Here is a 19,310-nt window from a genome sequence, read left to right on the forward strand (position 1 = left end):
CGAAACTAGCATGGCGTTCCATTGGGGGATGGTGCGCGGAAAAATACTTTGCAGGTGCCTGTTCACTTTCTTCACTTAATAATTGTGGAAGAGCAGAAAGACATTGTGCTGGTAAAAAATGAAAGAAAATTTTTAGTCACTGCTGACAGTCACACAGTTTTAAAATAATGATTTTTGTCACATTTCTCATCAGCACCTATTAGTAACCTGATAGCATGTACATGTACATATACCAAAAGCCAAGAATTCTACCCATATCGGTTTGTGACTCAGGTTGTTGCTGTAGTAATTGGTCTGCATACTTTTAATGCCACAGAGCACGTTCTCAGGCCTGTGTTGATTCCAACCACAATCCTGGGACTGTTTTCAGATAACGGTTTATGGGAGTTTGAGTGTGTTCAGATCTACAATTAGCCTCGGTATGTGGGTAGGTCTTGATGAGACCTGAAAACGATTAGATTTTGTGCCCCCGAGCGGCCTGTTGCCTACTGCAGCGGAACCTCCAGGTTTGATATCTCGAGTTCTGGACATGCTCGGGCTATGATTTTTTTAGTGGTAGACAGCTCTTGATGCCGAGAGTAAGTGGTATACGTTTGGGTCCCAAGCCGGCTTGTTTTGGAAGGTTTAGTGTCAGAATTTGAAAGGGAATAACTCAAGAAGGAGTTGACCGATCGTTATGATTTTTGGTAGATGTAGATAGCTTGAGTGATGGTTCATATAACTACAGATTATTTATGCAAATTGGGATCTAATCTGCATAAATAATGAGGAAATCGTCTACATGCTCTGTTCTATTATAGGACCATTGCAACATGTGTAACTGAGAAAGAGAATATTGGTAGATATATATTATGCAAAATAAAGACCTAATTTGCATAATTAATGAGAAAATTCTATAATGTAGTTATAGTAATGGTAAATGACGGTAACTTCATACTTGTAGCATTTGGAAGTTATGTACAGGTGAACATCGTTGAACATCTATTATGCAAATGAGGTCATCATTTGCATAAATTATCAGAAAATGCAATTAAAGCCTTCTTTCTTAATATAGACTGTGCACGTCTGTTGTTTGGTGAAGGAGATGATCAATGAATATAATTTATGCAAATGTGGCCCTTATTTGCATAATTAATGGTAAACAGAATTAATACAGCAGTTGTAAAGGGTAGAATCATTTGGCGAAGGTATGGGGTCGTGTTACTCTAGTTTGATATTGTTATGATGCTACTATTGCATGTATTATTGCATAGTCTTTGTTGTGCCATGTATGTTTTTATGTGCCAGAGGGCAGCCTTCAAAGGTGCATTTGCACCTGTTTTGCCCTCCCCTTCACTCTGTGAAAAACCCATATAAAGAAATAAAGACACTTACAAAGACGAAGTTTAACACCAAATGTGTGTTTACTGTTGTGTTGCAGTACAATATCGCTATGAGTTACTATATACAAAATAACCATTAATGATCAGATTTATGTTGATAGGAGTAACATTACAAATACTATAATAAGTTGTCCTTACGCCAAACCATGGCTCTTTTTGTTCTTCCTATAACACTCTAGGCTACAGAGAGGAACACCAGTCTTAGAACAGGAATATCTCTTCTGCTTGGTACAACCAGGCACTCCGCACTTCTGCTGAGGTTTGGGAGGTGGGGGCACGACCTGTTGGGTCAAAGGGTAGGTCACACCCGGTGGAAAAGATAGTGTCACTCTATCATGGCTGTTGATATAAGTCACAATGGGAATATGACCTTTACTGCGAACAGTCTTAGCCTTCTGTTGCTTCTGTTTTGTTGCCTCTCTCTTCAGTAGTCTCTCTACTGTCTTTTTCTTGCTTTCTTCATTCTTCTTGGCTGCCTGCATTCTTCGCTTCTGGGCTCGCTGTCTCCTTTTCTGAATCATCTCTTCTGTTTCTTCCTTAGGTTTGTATCCAGACGGGAGCTCCAGGAGATGCTGAGTGGCTTCAGGAGTCCCGTACCTCAAGGCTCTGAAAGGGGTTACAAAATTACACATTTAGTAGCTGCTTTACATTCAGTCCAACTGATGTTTTGTGAGCTACTTATGCATGGCAGGCAGCGTTTCTTCTTTCATCGTATTTGTAGGTATGACAAGACTACTGAATTTCTCATAAACAACAATAAAAAAATCAAATAGCATATTTTTCTTTCTCTGAATAAAATTTGCTGGCCACATCATGCAAATATTAAAAGTAGCACAAATGAACACAAATCGCATACTAGCATTTCACTGTTATGCATTTTGTACCATCTATGTGTAAAACGGATAGATTGACTAGGACTTGAATGATGTAATCTGTACCTTACATTTTGTTTCACCCTTACATACCTCTTCATACTTTTATTATCAGGAAATGACGTTTATAGTCATCTTTACCTAACGTAAGTTTATAGACGTTTATAGACATCTTTACCCACTGTAAGTTCAATTCAAAGTGACTGTTTTTGCCATTTCTGTTCAATCTTAAATGATTGTTATTGTGCTCTCTGAAAGAAGACACGCAATTCATCCTTTGGCTGCCAGGTATCCTCATTTTTCAAATAAACCAATCATCATCATCATTCCCTCAGGCCCAGGGTTTTAGCTAGCACCTGTCCTTCCGTCCTTTGATGGAATTTTGCAGCTGGGGATGGAAAAAAATTTTGCCCATTCCGTCCTCTGTGAGCAAAATTTAACCCTCAAAATGGAGGAAATAGCGTTTCAGAGGGTCTAGATTTCAAAACATTCCATGGGAGCATGCCCCCGGACCCCCTAGGAACACTGCACCAAAGCCATTCAAAATAGAGGGGACGGAAAATGATTTCAGGCTGTCTACAACACTGCTCAGACCTCAATGAAAAGTGATGCGCAAGCCTGTCATCAATAATAAATGAAGATTCTCACTCTAAAAAGGATGGGTATTGTTGTACCTTTGTCTGGCTGTAAGCAGGGCGGGGTCCCTCATCTTCTTGAGTTCTCCATTGTCGTCCAGCTCTCCTTTCTCCAGAGCTTCCAGCCACTCCTCCTCCTCCTTCTCATCTGCCTCCTTCTGGGTGATGCTGGGCTGGACCTCCTCAGGAGGCTGGTTACTGTCTTCATCTGTCAATCAATCAATCAATCAACCAATCAACCAACCAATCAAAATCAATCAACCAACCAATCAAAAATCAATCAATCAATTGATTCAGTGATCAACAAACCAATTGATCAATTAATCACAAACAAGGGCGATACAGCCTTAAAACAATGGCATACATCTATGAAGATTCATAAAACTTTAAAGTTTAAAGCTTTTTTCAGGATCTATTTTCCTAAGTACTACATTTACTAGTATATTTGTACAGTAACAATTATGCCAGGGATGTCTCCAGGACCTGTGTCTGCATCCTAGGGTGGAAATTTGCTTGTTGGGATAGAGAAAAAAATTCCCCATTCGTCCAAAATATCTGAACTTCATGACATCAAATTGAAAAAAAAGTACAATGAGCTGCATATAACAATGAATGGGAAAGCTGGAAACAGCCCTGTACTCAAACTGTATTGAACAACTATATTTTGCAAATTAAATTGACAAACTACTTTCTCCCTTCCCCAAAAGCAATCCAACTGAATCACTTCAATAGTTGAAGATACTGCTGTCATAGGATCTGCTCAAAAACATGTGTTGAATAAAAAAACCTTTAAAAAGTATAAAAAGGGACAATATATTGTCAATGTTATACAGACCTTCCCACTGCTTAGATGCCTCTCCCTTGCTGCTGTCCTCAGGTGTAGCAATCTTGGGGATGTTCTTGGTGCCAAGTGTCATTCCACCTACAAGGTACAAACTTGTCAGGAGGGTGTATAGGCTGGTTCAGAGTTTGAACTGTGCATGTGACAGGTCAAAGATGAAGGCCCTTCACCAGTTGTCAATCTCAATCTAGACCATGCGTAAATATTTACATGTCCAGAGATGTTTTGTCTGTCTCAGGGTCTTCAACTTTGACATATAACCCGACTTATGAAGATTCTGTAGCCAATTTACTACATGCTGAAAGGTTTGATCTGTTCACACTGGGAAGGCCTACATGTAGCCTGGGTACTATCTGGGTAGTTTAAGTTCGCTCTTATGTTCACTTCTGCTACCTAATTGGAGAACTGCATATTCATACCTTTTGGTGGTGATGTCAGTTAATGAGTGAATTAAGAAATGGGTTCTACAGCACTTGTTCGATGACAACATGCCCTCTCGCAAGTGGACGGAGAGCGTTTCGGGTGTTGGAATGCCTGTTTGAGTGAGCGCTTGAGCCCATTCCTTAATTCGCTGATGTGTAGGGACCAAGCAGTGCCCTTGTCCAAAATTTGAAAGATTCCAGATATTAGAGATGTCAAAATTCCTAGACAGAACAGCAGAGTATATGAATGTATAATAAACATCAGAGCAATCTACTATCCTGATGGTACCCAGGCCGAGGAAGAACCCCTTAACTATTGAAAACTGTGGTGGGTTCTTAATGGTGTGGTGTGGCTCTCCATTCAATCACCAATCTGAGAGAACTCCCTAATGTAAGCTGCATACTCATTTCTGCCTGAGTGGAGTGAAAAAAAAAGTTGTATAAAGAGGCTTTCCCTAGGGTAGAACATTGGTGGCATGACTGGATTAGAACCCAGGACCTCTGGGCCAAAAATCTGGACCACATGAACCTACTACGTACCACACAGGTAAAAACTTACGGTTACAAATACCACAGAAATACCGTTCTAGACTGTACGTTGATGAAAAGATGTGAAAAAACCCAACACAGGGTTGGACAAGTTTTCTAAAATTGACTTGTCCTATCGGGCAAGTACTTAAAAAATTTACTTGCCCGAACCAACTTTTCACTTGCCCGAAATCTAAATGACATTTTTCTATGTATATTCATGGCCTTCAATGTAATTTTTGTTCTTGGCTCTATTTTCTGTGTTAATCAATGCTTGATGTCATGACTTTGAAAAGTAGCAAGTACATCAAAATCTCACTCAATGGGGAAAAGCTAACTTGTCCGATCGGGCAAGTAGGGAAGGACATGCACTTGCCTGATTGGCATTTTCACTTGCCCGGGACTATAGGGCTAGTGGACTTGTTTATCCCTGCAACAACTGTACTGACCTATCTTGATTTTTAACTTGAGCTGAGGTTGTCCTGTGGAGTCACTAGTACAGGTCTCAGACGACAGCTCGGCTGTGTATTCCTTCTTCTTGTGCTTCTTATGTTTCTTCTTATGCTTCTTCCTGTGGCCACCGTCATCAACCGGAGACTCTGCTAAAATATGTACCAAAATTGTAAGTAATATTCTTTCTGACAACATGAGTAGAGCCCCCCTCCCCACGCCCAAAATTTAGTTACAAGACTTATAACACAAACTTCTATTCACAGGAGAATATAAAGCGGTTTTTGGTACCTCTTTTGACTTCATCTTCTATAGCAACGTCTTTTCGTTTCCCCATCGGAAAAATGAAACGTTTTTTCACTCAAAAAGAGGAATTTTATAGTCTTCTACTTGGTCTTCTATCTTCTGTTTTCTTCCGCTGCTAGCATCAATTTTGGATCGGACTATACCATAATTGCTTGGGGACATTTGACACAGATAAACCAACAGATACTGACAAAACTAAAACAAATAGAAATAAAAATTGTACAAAAGATCTTTTATTATTATCTAAATTATAAAGTGTACCAGGTAACCTTACTATTGGAAGTTTTTGAGAAGTTGTACTTTTTTTAGAAAGCGTAATGAATTTGATCTTACCTAGTTATTAGAGTGGTATACTCCGACTATTACAACATGCGCAGTAGTGACAACCAGTATGGCCGACAAAGACGGAATCGAATCGATATTTCTCTGAACAAAGATCGAAAACGGGCAAAAATCAGACAACATGGAGCAAGAGGACATTGCAAATGGTAAGCAACACCTCTTAACATCCACCGCAATCTTCTGTTTTGTTGTTTTTGCTGAAGGTAAACAATTATTTGTATTTATTGCAGCGGACGTTGACACTCTTCGTTCGAGGGTCGAAGAGCTACAGAAAGAGAAAAATGAAATGGAAAAGGATTTTGCCCAGAAGAGAGGAAAATTCAAGGAGATTTTTCTCGCCAAGGAAGGTATGATGCTTCCCTTTCTTTAGTTCTTATCCCTGTGTCTTAAGATTTTGTGAATCGTGTTGTGGTTGTGTGTTTTTGCAGGTCACGATGATGATGATGTCATTATATCGGAAATGTGGGCGGTGCCAGTTGGACCGGCACAGAGGGGTTGGGAAATCGTTTTGTGGAAGTTTTTGTTTTTGTTTTTCCTAATCCCTTTCTCTAAATTATTCATATAAAGCAGAGTTAACACCATCAAACACAATAACATCACTCTTTTTGATGGCAAGGAAAATATTTGATTCTAGGTTTTCTTGGATTTCTTGGGTTTTCTTGGGTGCTTTTGACAAATTATCAATGTTGACATTCTAAAGTTCAAAAGCTAGCAATCTGTTAATCGTCATCACCTGATGATGACAAACAGTACTGCAAACTGTAGAACTGATGTAGTGTGCACGGCATGCCATGCGACCCTGCTTATGAGTTATAAAATCCTCCCCACCAATAGACCTATCCAATGACACCATAGTTTGCCCATTTCTGACACTTTTCAAAAATCCATATTTTTGGTCGCAGTTACAGGGACTTAGCTATAGTCGCGAATAACTCGACAACAACGAACGCAATCCGAAAATAGGTTGTAGTGTTCAACTCCCCACCAAGAGACCTACCCAATGATACCACAATTTGCCTATTTCTGGATTAGATTCCGAACTACGCACATTACTAGCATATAGTCCTTGAAATGGGGTGTAAAACATGACATCCTGATTTTGAGGAGCTCCACATGAAGTTAATGAGGTCCAGTGTTCGAGGAGAGCCACACTTCGAGCATGTTAAAGAACCCTCTGCACTTATCGAAAAGAGCAGGGGTCCTTCCAGGTGTAAGTGGTTCAAAACATATATGTACAGTCCCATGGCCGCACCTGGGGCAATTACTGTCGTATTGAGGTCACCTGATGAGTGGTGGCAGCTTGCTCCAGACACTTGCGACAGTGGAATGGAGGTCACCTGAGTGGTGCCAAATGGCAGCTGTGATTTTAATAGCCCCGCCTATTGTAAGCTCCTCGCAATTCAGTCCCTGGCTGCCAAGACAGAGTTCGACTCACCCAATAACAAATAACAAGTTGACCCAAGCAAGGAGGCAATCTGGTGTTGGGGTTGACATAGAATCTAAAGGTTCAAGTCCTGAGCAGGCCCCAATGTTTGACCCTCAAGGGAAGGTACTGTAAATGCAGAAATTTTCGCGGTGGATGAATGTTCGCGGTTTTCTCCGGTGACCACTTTACCGCGAACTTAAAACCACCCTGAACATTTTTCCATTATGGTATTAGACTGCAGTCTATGGTGTTACCGCAAACTTAAAACCACCGCAAAAAGTCCTTTTCCTCGCTACTGCGAAATTAAATTCCCGCGAACTTAAATGCATTTGCAGTACTTTACACCTGCTGTCTTACACTAATTAGATGAAAATGACTACCTACATGTCGCCTTGGTTAGGAACTTTCTTTTGGATGGAACATAAGGCCTGATGGGTCTGGTTTTGACTCTACTTTGAGGACAGCCATACCCCAAGCTCTTTAAAGAACCCACTACACATATCAAAAAGAGTAGAGGTTTATCCCGGTGTGAGTGGATCAAACCTATGAGTCTTGCCTTATACATTGCCTACTGCACAAATTAAAACCAGTTTTGCAAAACAAAATCCACACATTGATAGATATACAGTAGTACTAGTAGTAGAGGTTCACTTTTCCACTTCCAAATCTACCCATAAGATTTGACCTCACACTCATATAGAAGAACAAAACATTTGTGTTATTTCCTTTTTGAAAGAAGCCTTGTTGAATTTTCTATGAAAGAAAACTTTCTCTGTGACTGGCATGTTTTCCATGGAAGGTGCATGTACATGTATGTGTTAGACAAGCCATGCCAGTTCCAGACTAATCAAGGCTCAGTACATGCATATTCATCACAACAACCTTACCAAGCCTGCAGCTTGTTTGTCATGTTAGAAAACGACATAGACATGAATATTCTAAAGAGCACCACTCACTGAATGGTGATATGAATTGTTGAAACTGGCTCTGCAGCCAAAAAAGAAATTTGAAAGCTTATTTTCTTGTTATATCTTCATTTGGAACATGTTTATTTTTTATTGAAGAAATAAATAATGTCAAACATGTTTCTGTATAACAAACTTCACAGCATGTTGATACAACAGTACACAATGTTTTGATGACTGTCTGCCTCACGGTAATAAGGACAGTACAGGTACTACTTTGCATTGCAAGCCACGTGTAGGGTTCGCTGTGGTATTACAAATGCGGTCCCAAGTATACTGTTAAGTCACAAGACAATAGCTGAAAATCATTGCTCAACAAATGTACAGGATACAATGTATGGCAGCAACTACTATTAGTACTAAACTACATGCAGATACAGAACAACAAAATATCATCAATAACTTTATAAGGTTTCCCAAAAACTATTATCACCTTTACGTGTGTATTGTCAAGCAGTTATGCTAAGAGAATTAATAGTTTAATATAGTTTATTCAGAAAATAAGCCTCGCAGCATTTATACAATTGTTGGATGGCAACTACAAAAAAGATTAACAATTACAATACATGACGAAGAAACACACAAAGTTATACAAAATGCCTTTCAATGAACACTAACGTAAAGACAGGAATGTAACAGTATTACTAAGAAGACTTGTTGTACAGGTGTATGGCTTGGTGCAAGAACGATTTTTCAGTCTTTGTGTACGGGCAGCTGGCACCGGAAGTCTTCCCCGTAGCTATGCTTTAGTATCTGAGGAGTCAATTTAGCAAATGACAGCCTGGTAGGAGATAGTCTTTTATGGTCGTGTGCCCTGGGTCCAGATTTCTGGTCTTTAAGTAAGCAGTTCCAGTCTTTGTCGCCTAGAGGAAAGCGACAGACAGTTGCTTAAGCATTGGTCGTTGTAAATAAAGAACCTTGTTATACAGTCATTTACCCACCTACTAAAACTATACACTGATTCCTGTCCCTGGTACAGAGGAACTTCGTAAGGAGCACCAGAAGAGAGGCGAGTACCAGCAGACTGTGGACTCTCTACAGAAACAGGTCCAGACTCTACAGGCGGAGGTCGACGACCTGAAGACCACAAACACCATCCTGGAGACGACCAAACAGGACGAGGTGGACGAGATCAGGAGGAAATGTCAGGAGGAGATCGCCTCTCTACAGGCCATTATGAAAGGTCAGTTCTGTTTGGTTTACTTTTGCACTTTTGTAATATGGTCTGTTTGTGTGGTAAGTAGTCTGTGTAACGCAAACTCCGCTGTCCAGGGCTGTAAATGGCCCCTCCCCGGCAGATGTTTGGCGGGCTGCTATAAGTGAGATTTAATCAGGCTATGTGGTAAGGAATTGGATTTATCTTTAAAGTTTAACTCTAAGACTTGGCATACAAGTGTGCAAAATTAGGATATGTATTCAGTTTTCATATGTGTTTGCTTCCAGGGAAAATATGCAATTTTGCCACTTTTACAGAAGCAAATCACCATTTCCTCTTCTATACCCTACATGTTAGGGGGGAGTTCCATACTGAAAACTTCTTTCATAGAACTCTTTATCCTTATGGAACAAGCTTCCTTGCATGCGAATCTGTGAATGGGTATAACCTGTAAGTTTTGAAGTCAAAGTTGAACAATCACAATCCAGTTTGTGGAACCTATACCAGCTGAGTGGGTCTCATGATCAATGACCCTTGCAGGGTTGGACAAGTTTTCTAAAATTCACTTGTCCTATCGGGCAAGCACATAAAAAATTTACTTGCCCGAACCAATTTTTAACTTGCCCAAAATTCAATTGTCACTGTTACTAGTATGTGCATTTTCACTTCCAGCAATGGAATTTTCTGTTGACCATTACTTGATGTCATAACTGTAAAAAAGTAACAAGTATATCAAAATTGCACTCAATCAATGGAAAAATCTTACTTGCCCGATTTGGCAAGTTGGGTAGGTCATGCACTTGCCCGAACAACACTTTCACTTGCCCTGGACAATAGGGTTAGTGGACTTGTCCAACCCTGCCTTGCTTTGTGGTGAATTTAAAGTAGATTAAAAAAGAATAGTCCAGGGTTCACAACAGTTTTTTGTTATCCCCCTGAATAGAAGCTGCCCGGGATGCGAGCCAGGCCACAGCCTCCAAGTACGAGTCGAGGTTTGAGGAGGAGCGGAGCCGCTGGTCCAGGTACCAGGAGAAGATGGAGCAGCAGCTGCAGGAACTCAAGGAGAAAATGGCTGAGCCAAAAGAGTGAGTAACATTCCTGCTGTCATACATAACATTCACGAAATTCAATAGAATTGATTCCAGGGTTATCTTAAGTTTCTCTTCGGTTCTGTACGTCTACTAGTACAGGTATGATGATCTGAGCCAGTAGATTGTGAAATACGGTTGTAGCAGTGGATAGCATACAATACTGTACAAGAATAGAATACAGAAATGTTCGCAGTGGTTTAATATTCATGGTTTTTGTGGTGGCCATTCCACCACTGCATTTCAACCACCGCATGTCAACCACGTTAAAACTTTTTTCATTATACATTGTAGTTATAACAGTGCTACCGTGAACTTAAAACCACCGCAACACTCCATTTTCCAATACCGCAAATTAAAGTAAATCCCCACGAACTAAGTCAGTACATTTACAGTAGTCTCGAAGTACATTATGTGCATGTACACAATGTACTTCCATGTGAATTTGGAGGTTGCAGAACCATTTAGACCTATTTGCTTTCACGTGTGTGAATAATTAAAATAGATAAAATGCTTCTATCACACTTAGGATGAAGGTCAAAGTCTTCTGTATCAGCATCATTTTTCTGTGAAGTGGCTATGAAAGTATAAAAGCATTCTATGATCATGGTGAACTATTTTTGTATCATAGAACTAAAATATTTAGAAGGTGATATGGATTTTAGATTTAATCTAGAATCCGTATCACCTTTTAAATATTTTAGTTCTATGATAATACTATGATATTCTATATATATGCTAATTTAGCACTATCATCAAGAATACAACAAAAATTATAAAAATTATGGACTGATAGTTTTACCATTCATTCTTACTCTTAGTATATTTCATTAGATTCTTCAGTAATTAACTAAAAACAAAGGCAAGATTCGTAAAATAGCCACATTAAAAGTCATTACTGTCAACTGTTGAGACGGAAATTGACCAAATTTGTCCAAGTGAGGAAACGAAGTACTCTAATGCATTAGTCATCCCAAATGGAATGTTAACTCTCCTGTGATTGGCCATCTGGCTGCCGACATCTTGTCCGTATTGCTGATAGACGTGTTGCAAATCGTGTTATAGTAAGTGTTAGGAATGAATCACGTGCATTAGCGACAGTGAGTGGTACTCCTAATGCGTTCAGAGTGAGACCTGAATTCTGCCAGGTCACGGAAGAGGACAACATGGGCATTGTTGTAAAATGTCAATTTATATCTGCAAAATAGTATGGAAGAGCTATTTGAAGAGTATATTTTTGCTGTTGGGAAGCTGCCTGCTTAAAGCCATGGAGAAAGTTTGGTCAGTGGGTTGATTGGTTGTCGTGTTTTGCTATATGAATTGTTAATAATCATTGATCACAATGTTGTGATGGGCATCAAGCTCCCCAGTGTTGATGTCAGATAATGCATAATTACATCAATTAGAAATTTACCCCTAAAAAATTTACCGCTAAAATATTGAAATAGTTACTGTAAAATGCAGAAATGTTCGTGGTGGTTTTATGTACATGGTTTTTGCGGTAGGCTCTTCACTGCGAATTTAAAACCACCGCAAACACTTTTCCATGGCAGTACGAGACTACAGTGCATGGTACTACCGCAAACTTACATGTAAAACCACAGCAAAAAGTCCTTTTTTCCACTACTGCGAAATTAAATCCCCGTTAACTTAAATGCATTTACAGTATATTTAAGTTGATACAAAATCCATGTACAACAACTGATTTCGCATAAGGACAGAGCCAGTCTAGTTGTACACTACAGAGCCCATCGGAACTGAATGTTTGTCAGGACGAAAAGAACAAAAAGAAGAACCTAGCTTTTTTTCAAGGGTTTTACACTAAGATATGATATTAAGTATGGTGTCCCCTTATGAATTTGTTGTGGCAGTAAGCACATGTATGTACTATGATAATAGGTTTTATACAGTACATTTTAAGGTCCATGAAATATATTGCATACCTTCTGCTAATGTATAAACATTGAGAATGCAGCAGTTGAAATTGCAGTCTGAAGGGTTATAGGTTACCATGGGCAGTGCTATAACAATCACCTTGTAGGGCAGATAGAGAATACACTGTATGCCATGGCAGCTACATTGTATATGTAGCCGTGAGAGTGAGTAGTATAGAATACAGACAAAAAAATTTTATTTGATGTGGTGGTGATGATAAAGGATTTTGGGATATTCACAAGAGGGAGTTATTTTGAATTAGTTGAGTACCGCATATTAAGCCTTCACAGAATATTGGCTTTCCCTATGAATGCTGAAATTCTGACCGATGTGTGATGTGTTGCTGTTCCAGAGAGAGTGTCCTGGCTTCTGTAGCTAAGTCCTTACGTATGGTGAGTATGGGAGCCAGTCCCTCCAGCACTACAACCTCCACATCCACCTCACTCAGCACTGAGGATGAAAACCTGGAGGCACACATGAAAAAGGTATTACAACAGTCACTATTCTCACTATTTGTTTCGTGTCTACAGTGTTGTAGCCAGCCTGAAATGTTTTTCCGTCACCAGGATTTTGAATGGAAATCCTGTTGAGTGCCAGAGGCTTCCACGCGTCAGTCCTAAGGGGTCCGGGAAAATTTTGAAATCTAAGACCCCCTGAAATGCTATTTCCTGCAATTTAGGGGCAAATTTTGCTGGTGAAGTAGGAGCTAAGTTCAATGGCATCTGTGCCAAATTTTTGGAGATCTTTGCAAAATTTCATTTGTTATTTCATTTGTTCAATATCTTTACATGCCGATTTTTGTCCTTCACAGGGGATGGAATGGGCAAAATTTTTTTCTGTCCCCAGCTGCAAAATTTAATCAAAGGACGGAAGGATAGATGCTGGCTAGACTCTGAAGCAGACTAAACTTTTATCTAGGAAAAATTGTTTTGTTTTCAGTTTTTCGACCAACCCTAGCAAAATCCTTAGCTTTTTCAGCTGCTAGCAAAGGGCTAGCATTCAACAAACATGTATTGGTTATGGTGTATGTTAGCAGGAAAAGGGATAACTCCGAAGGCTAGCTTTTGGGAGTTACAATATTTTCTTAAACGAAACAGTTACAGTTAATAATATGCAGCTTTATTTGGGGTATTACTAGTATCTACTTTATCAGTTTATGTTATTGTTCGTAACATATCCCAGATGCTCATACTCATAGATAAAGTTTCAAGAAGTGTGGATTCTGAATTTATCTGGTCTAAGAACAATGTCTTTATTTTGATTTTCAGGTTTTTCGTTGGGTAAGTGGTTTGGTTATAAGACTTGCAACACAATCATAATATCCAACTCCAAAATTATCCCATACAATAAAATGAATGAAGTGATAGGGGCAGACAATGGCTTCTAATGATAAGCTGTACAGTGATTGGTTCACTGATTGATTGATTGATTGGTTTAATCAGGCCCAAGAGGAGGCAGAGATGCTGCGATCCGTTGTCATGCCGATGGAGAAGGAGATCACATCTCTTAAGGAGAAACTCAGGCTGAGTCAGGACAGAATCCGAGAACTGGAAGGACGGGTAAGGCAGGGAGAACACAGTCTTGGAGCAGTCTCATGTGTTTGAATACTTAAAAACTTTAAATTTATAGATTTATAAGTCTTGTGTTAACACCAGTTTGATCAGTAGGCTAATGCCTCTTTCATTATACACCTTTCTCACGTGGCGGCCATCATAGATTGAAGACGAGGTCAATGAGGCAAACAGACAAAACTTGTTTCTAAAATCAGCTCCCATTTAGTTTTTCCCCAGACCACACCAATTTTCACAATATAAGATCAAATAATAAATATCATAACCAGTGTTATGCAGCAAAATATGTAGCAATTTAGACTCGCGTACTGATCCCATATTCCTTTAAGAGATGCAAAATAAAAACATAATAATGTAAATATTTGACGGACATGCAGCCATTCTCTTATTACTAATAGTCAATTTTCTAATTTCCATGCTATCATAGGTTGAACTACTAATTATGATGGACAGTCTTTTGTTTGCCTCATTGGACTCGTTTTAGATCAATCATGGCCGCCGCATGGGAAAGTTGACATGAATCAGAAAGCTCCAAAATGTAAATTTTTGGTCTAATCTAGTCCACAAATGTCTGGAGTGGTAGTGCTCCTTGATAGGTAGTAGTGGCATACAGAGGTCTATAACTTAGTATAAGCCAGAATGTACTGTACATGTGATACAGAGCCAAAAGACAATCTTGACTGTCTATCACAATTAGCAGTTAAACCAATGGTAGCATGGCAATTTTTGGTTCAACCAATAAGGCAGTGACTGCATGTCATTAAAATATTTGTATTCAGTCAGACTCTTTATTTTCATTAATTGCATTTCTATATTTTGATGTAGGCAGATAACACTATGGGATCTGTCTATTAGCTGGAAGACTACTATACTTATAGTTCAATGCACATCTGTGCCGAATCTCAGATCATTTGGTTGTAATACCAGGGCACTGAAGCCCAAAATATACATTTTTGGTCTAAAAATGCCCAAAAGTGCCATAAGATCAATTCTGGGCAGAACTTGAGATGCCTCCATATCTATTTCTGTTTAGAATACACTCAACTTCTTGTGTGCCAAATTTGGTGCTTTTAGACAAATTTGCACAATTTTTCAGCTATGCCGCTGGACTATTAAGCACAAGTCCCTTCAGTAAACAAAGTGCTGTGTAATATGAACCATTGTACTGTTCTATCTCTCCAGCCTAGAGCTGCTACTGTCAGTGATCCCACATCAGTGGAAGTCCCTACTGTAGACACTGGCATCAGGGCTAGCACTAGTGAGGTGCTTCTCAAGGAAGGGGAGGATCTGGGAGAAAAGGTAGGATCATGGATCTTCTAGAAACTAAGCCAAGTTGATTTGATTACTAGTATATGGATGACATCTGCGTGCATCAATTTTCGGCCATTTAAGAAAAAGGTTTTCAACAATACTGTAAATTGTCCAAAGCAGCTGCAAAATATGGTATGGATTTGAAAAAAAGGTAGATTGGAAAACATTATGCTAATATCATAGAATGCCAACGTCAATTCCAAAGTTCAATTCAAAAGAAGATGTGCACGTAAAAGATGTACAAAAATTAATCTTTTGTTTGGTATTCAATTCTCTGAGTGCTTGGTCATTTGTTCAACCTTCCTGGCCACTTAGATTTCATAATGAAGGCAACTTTTTGTGGGCCAAACTTTTTGTTTATTTGTATGCTTACTTTGGTGTTTCCAGAGGTTGCTATCCATATATTAATGAAGTCAACATGGCCCTAGTAGTAATCACTAGAGATGTTGCAAAACCTCAAAACATTTGACTTACAAATTTTATGTTAGTCTCTGATATATTGACATGTTGTATATGATTTGGTGATGTCATTGGTGCTGAGGAGCAATCAAAGGGGATTTGCACATGATTTAATGATGTCACCGATATGCTGAGAAACAGTATCAAGAATATGTGCACATGATTTAATGATGTCACCGATATGCCAAGAAACAGTCTCAAGAATATGTGCACATGATTTAGTGATGTCACCGATATGCTGAGAAACAGTATCAAGAATATGTGCACATGATTTAATGATGTCACCGATATGCCAAGAAACAGTCTCAAGAATATGTGCACATGATTTAGTGATGTCACTGATATGCTGAGAAACAGTCTCAAGAATATGGGCACATGATTTGGTGATGTCACTGATACTGATGAATAGTCATGAGGAGATGTGCACACCATTTGGTTGTCCACGGTGATTTGGTGATGTCAGTGGTACTGAAAAACAGTCAAAAGAGGTGACATTGTGATGTCACAGATGTTGAAGAACAGTCAAAAGTACATGTAGGTGTTCACATGATTTTGGGATGTCACCAATGCTGAAGACTGGTTAAGAAGGGAGGTTCACAGGATTGGGTGATGTCATTGGCACTGAAGGACAGTCAAAAGAAGTTGTGTACATGATTAGGTGATGTCCCTGGTGCTGAAGTGTCATCAAACATTTCTGTTGCTGTTTAAATTGAATCTCTAAGCATTAAGTGTAAAGTATATGTTTGCAATCTATTCCTGGGTTTAAGAGATAGCATTGAGTATATATGTAATCACACAGTGTATGATTGTGTGAAATTATTTCTAGGTTCGAGAGTTGAACCACTACCTGGAGGTGGAGAAGTCATCTCGGACAGACCTGGAGATGTACGTGGCCGTGCTCAACACACAGAAGACTGTCCTACAGGAGGATGCAGACAAACTCAGATCTGAGCTACATGATGGTAGGGACACTACATCATGATTTGTTTGTTTGCTTACTTTTCACAAACGGTAAACTGCCTGTAAGCAGAACACAACAGCTTCATATTGTGAGTACAAGCTGTGTAAGATAAGACTGTAGGAATAAAAAAAAAATAGGACTGTATAGGGCTTGGACCCCTATTCTTTTTTATTAGTGTGGTGGGTTCTTTAGCATGCTCAAGGTGTGTGTCTCGTCAAACCCTGGGCCTCTGGCTCTTCATCTGATCCGTCACTAACTGGAACTAGGTACCCATTGTCACCTCGAGTGAGTGGGGAAGTAAGTGTCGAGTGCCTTTCCCAAGGGCACAACATTGGGTCTGCTAGAGATTCTAACCCAGAACCTTTAGGTTCTAAATCAATAACCTAAAACAAAAGACCAAGAATGCTTGCAGATTGATGTACAAAGGTTAGGTGTGAGGGGTCATTTGGTGTAATATAACCAGCTGTTGCCATGCCGTGTGCCTGTGAAGCTGGTGTGTTACGCCCAATGGCTGTTATATCGGCTATATAGGTACAGATACAGATACAGACCACCTAGCCATCCTGTCAATGATTCCAACAAGGCTAAAACTTTGCCCTGTGCTATCTTAAAAAAACAATGCATTGTACATGTAAATACTACATGTACTATGTGAATGTATGTATATGTGCCCAGGGGCACCTGAAAAGCAGACAGTAGCCTCAGAGTGTTTTCTTGGTTAAATAAATAAGAATGAAAAATGAAATATCTTCCGCATGTCGTTGACCCTAGTCTGCAGACTCCTTGAGGAGGAGAAGAGAAAGCACGCTGAGCTGAAGAAGACGTGGGAGCTGGCCAATGACCAGTTCCTGGAGTCCCAGCGCCTGATGTTGGCCGACCTGAAGAGAATGAGCGGCGTGCTCAGCGAGGAACAACAGCGACAAGTCCAAGGTCAGGCTGTTCTTAAGGATTTCATACTGAGTCTCACAGATTTCTATTACTGCTAGTATATCTGAAGCGGAATTTAGGTCCAAGACGTTATTCTTCTTGAAAGTTTTTGCTCTGAAAACCTCAATTTTTTGCATATCTATAATGGTATGCAAAATATCAAATTGGCATGCTGATGGTCAATACAAGTCTCTGATTATCCTTTTTCTCATGCAGCTGAAAACCCCTGAAGAAATTGGATCCATAAGTATCAAAGCTGTAGATATGTTTCATGGGCAAGCCCTTAACATGTCAAAGGCCAAGTCCTTAATAGATCAAAGGTCACAATCCTCATCAGGTCAAAGGTAACCTGCATGACCTGTATGTCTGTTTGACCTGCAGAGCTGCAGAAGCAGGATGCAGAGCGGGAGGCACAGCAGAAGAGGATCCAGCAGCTGCAGCAAATGAGAGATGAGCAGGAGAGACTGCAGCAGCAGCAACAGGTATGGCTTGTTGCCTTCGTAAACAAAAGTTTTGCTTTCAGCGTGTCGGATGTGTGCATTCTTACAAGTGTGTACTGGTTATTCAAATACACACTCAGTAGAGTGGCAGGAATTGAGTGGAAAGATGGTTTCTCCACACATGTCAGACTTCCATGAGCGACAGGAAGTAGAGTTAAGAAGTGGTAAATCTAGTCATCAGAAATGACAGTCATTCCAGGTCATGGGGTCATTGGAAATTTAAGGCTACTTATTCACAGGGAGGTATTGTTTTTTGTGTGTCTGTGATTTTGCAGTAACATATATATTTTCCATGTGCCAGACATGTTTGACATAGAATCAATGGCAATGGACACATGATATGTTAACTCAAAACAGTTAGCCTTATTTACAATTTTCAAGAAGTTATGTTTTGAAATTTCTTTTAAATCTGTGTCATTGCTTTTTAATTTCTGTACATAGCTGTGTCTCCTTCATGTGTGTTAATGACAGATTATCCTTGTCAAAGACTTTTAATAAGCCCCAAACTGACTTGGAAGATAAACTTTTGTGCATTGTATTACACTTTTGATTAGTAACACCTGGCCTGTCATTTCCCTTTTTGCCACAAGCACTCAGTAAATAGTACAGTAATACCTTTCCTACCTGTGTGCAGTACCTGACACTGTACCCCCTGTTGCAGAACACCTGGCGTGTCATCCTCCCACCTTCTGTGGTGTCTAATGTGTGCCTCTCCCTCTGTGCCTCTCTCCTTCTGTCTGTCCCCCAGCAACAAAGGGAGTTCTTCTCGACTTTCCTTGCACCTCTGCAGAGCACGCCCCGCGCTAAAGAACTGGTGGGGGAGCAGAGCGATAGTTCGGCCACCTCCACCCCCACCCAGGAAGTAAAGAGCCAGGCCACGACCACGAGTAGTCTATCTCCACCTGCAGTAGTTAAATCACAGGTAATGCACCAACTGTTACAGGAAATATGACTTTTTTTACACAACTAGGCTTATAGTCAGGCATGCGTCCACGCATCTTTTGGACACGATACCAAGAAATTGGACGCACTAGACGCTCTTACACTGTAGACCAGATCCTCTGACAAGCATGAAATTCTGATTGACCAGGGATACTGCAAGGTCTCTCCAACTGTGACCTCTATGACAGTGATTTTGCCCCTCAAGATACCTTAGAACAATCAAAATTATTAATCTAAAATTTTCCAAAACTGTGCACCATGGATGGTGGATGTCCCTGAATCCCCCGACAA

The 19,310-nt window shown here is 39.9% G+C and overlaps 2 protein-coding genes across 9 annotated transcripts in view; one reads left to right on the forward strand and one right to left on the reverse strand.

Annotated features, from left to right (window-relative positions):
* Window positions 1–1,381: 1,381 nt before the first annotated feature.
* On the reverse strand, window positions 1,382–5,597 carry LOC118426638 (INO80 complex subunit B-like). 2 transcript variants are annotated; one of them, XM_035836143.1, is made up of 5 exons: window positions 5,422–5,597; window positions 5,130–5,282; window positions 3,725–3,811; window positions 2,929–3,097; window positions 1,382–1,988 (listed from the first exon to the last, which is right to left on the reverse strand). In XM_035836143.1, the coding sequence occupies exons 1-5, from the start codon at window positions 5,465–5,467 to the stop codon at window positions 1,517–1,519; spliced, it is 927 nt and encodes a 308-aa protein (XP_035692036.1). In that variant the 5' UTR covers window positions 5,468–5,597; the 3' UTR covers window positions 1,382–1,516. The 2 variants fall into 2 exon arrangements, with proteins under 2 accessions (XP_035692036.1, XP_035692037.1); XM_035836144.1 differs by having other exon boundaries at window positions 5,130–5,279; window positions 5,422–5,589.
* Window positions 5,598–5,779: 182 nt separating this feature from the next.
* Window positions 5,780–19,310, forward strand: part of LOC118425547 (rab GTPase-binding effector protein 1-like) — a 30,281-nt gene continuing 16,750 nt past the window's right edge. For 4 of the 7 annotated variants that reach the window (XM_035834465.1, XM_035834466.1, XM_035834468.1 and 1 more), the window contains exons 1-11: window positions 5,780–5,924; window positions 6,009–6,125; window positions 9,149–9,352; window positions 10,269–10,410; window positions 12,701–12,833; window positions 13,791–13,907; window positions 15,102–15,218; window positions 16,516–16,651; window positions 17,422–17,580; window positions 17,959–18,059; window positions 18,826–18,999. In XM_035834465.1, coding sequence (XP_035690358.1) covers window positions 5,900–5,924; window positions 6,009–6,125; window positions 9,149–9,352; window positions 10,269–10,410; window positions 12,701–12,833; window positions 13,791–13,907; window positions 15,102–15,218; window positions 16,516–16,651; window positions 17,422–17,580; window positions 17,959–18,059; window positions 18,826–18,999 — 1,425 coding nt within the window. In that variant the 5' untranslated portion in view covers window positions 5,780–5,899. The remainder of the gene's footprint in view (window positions 5,925–6,008; window positions 6,126–9,148; window positions 9,353–10,268; window positions 10,411–12,700; window positions 12,834–13,790; window positions 13,908–15,101; window positions 15,219–16,515; window positions 16,652–17,421; window positions 17,581–17,958; window positions 18,060–18,825; window positions 19,000–19,310) is intronic. The other 3 variants (XM_035834467.1, XM_035834469.1, XM_035834471.1) reach the window with 1 other exon arrangement.

Source organism: Branchiostoma floridae, chromosome 11 (assembly GCF_000003815.2).
Source record: "Branchiostoma floridae strain S238N-H82 chromosome 11, Bfl_VNyyK, whole genome shotgun sequence".
Classification (NCBI taxonomy): domain Eukaryota; kingdom Metazoa; phylum Chordata; class Leptocardii; order Amphioxiformes; family Branchiostomatidae; genus Branchiostoma; species Branchiostoma floridae.

Bases quoted from the DNA above. Each gene is read 5' to 3' on its own strand.
- LOC118426638 (XM_035836143.1), bottom strand. From the start codon at position 5,467: ATGGGGAAACGAAAAGACGTTGCTATAGAAGATGAAGTCAAAAGAG. The intron at 5,283-5,421 runs GTACCAAAAACC...TACATATTTTAG, and splicing joins AGAAGATGAAGTCAAAAGAG to CAGAGTCTCCGGTTGATGAC. The intron at 3,812-5,129 runs GTCAGTACAGTT...TGTACCTTGTAG, and splicing joins CAAGTTAAAAATCAAGATAG to GTGGAATGACACTTGGCACC.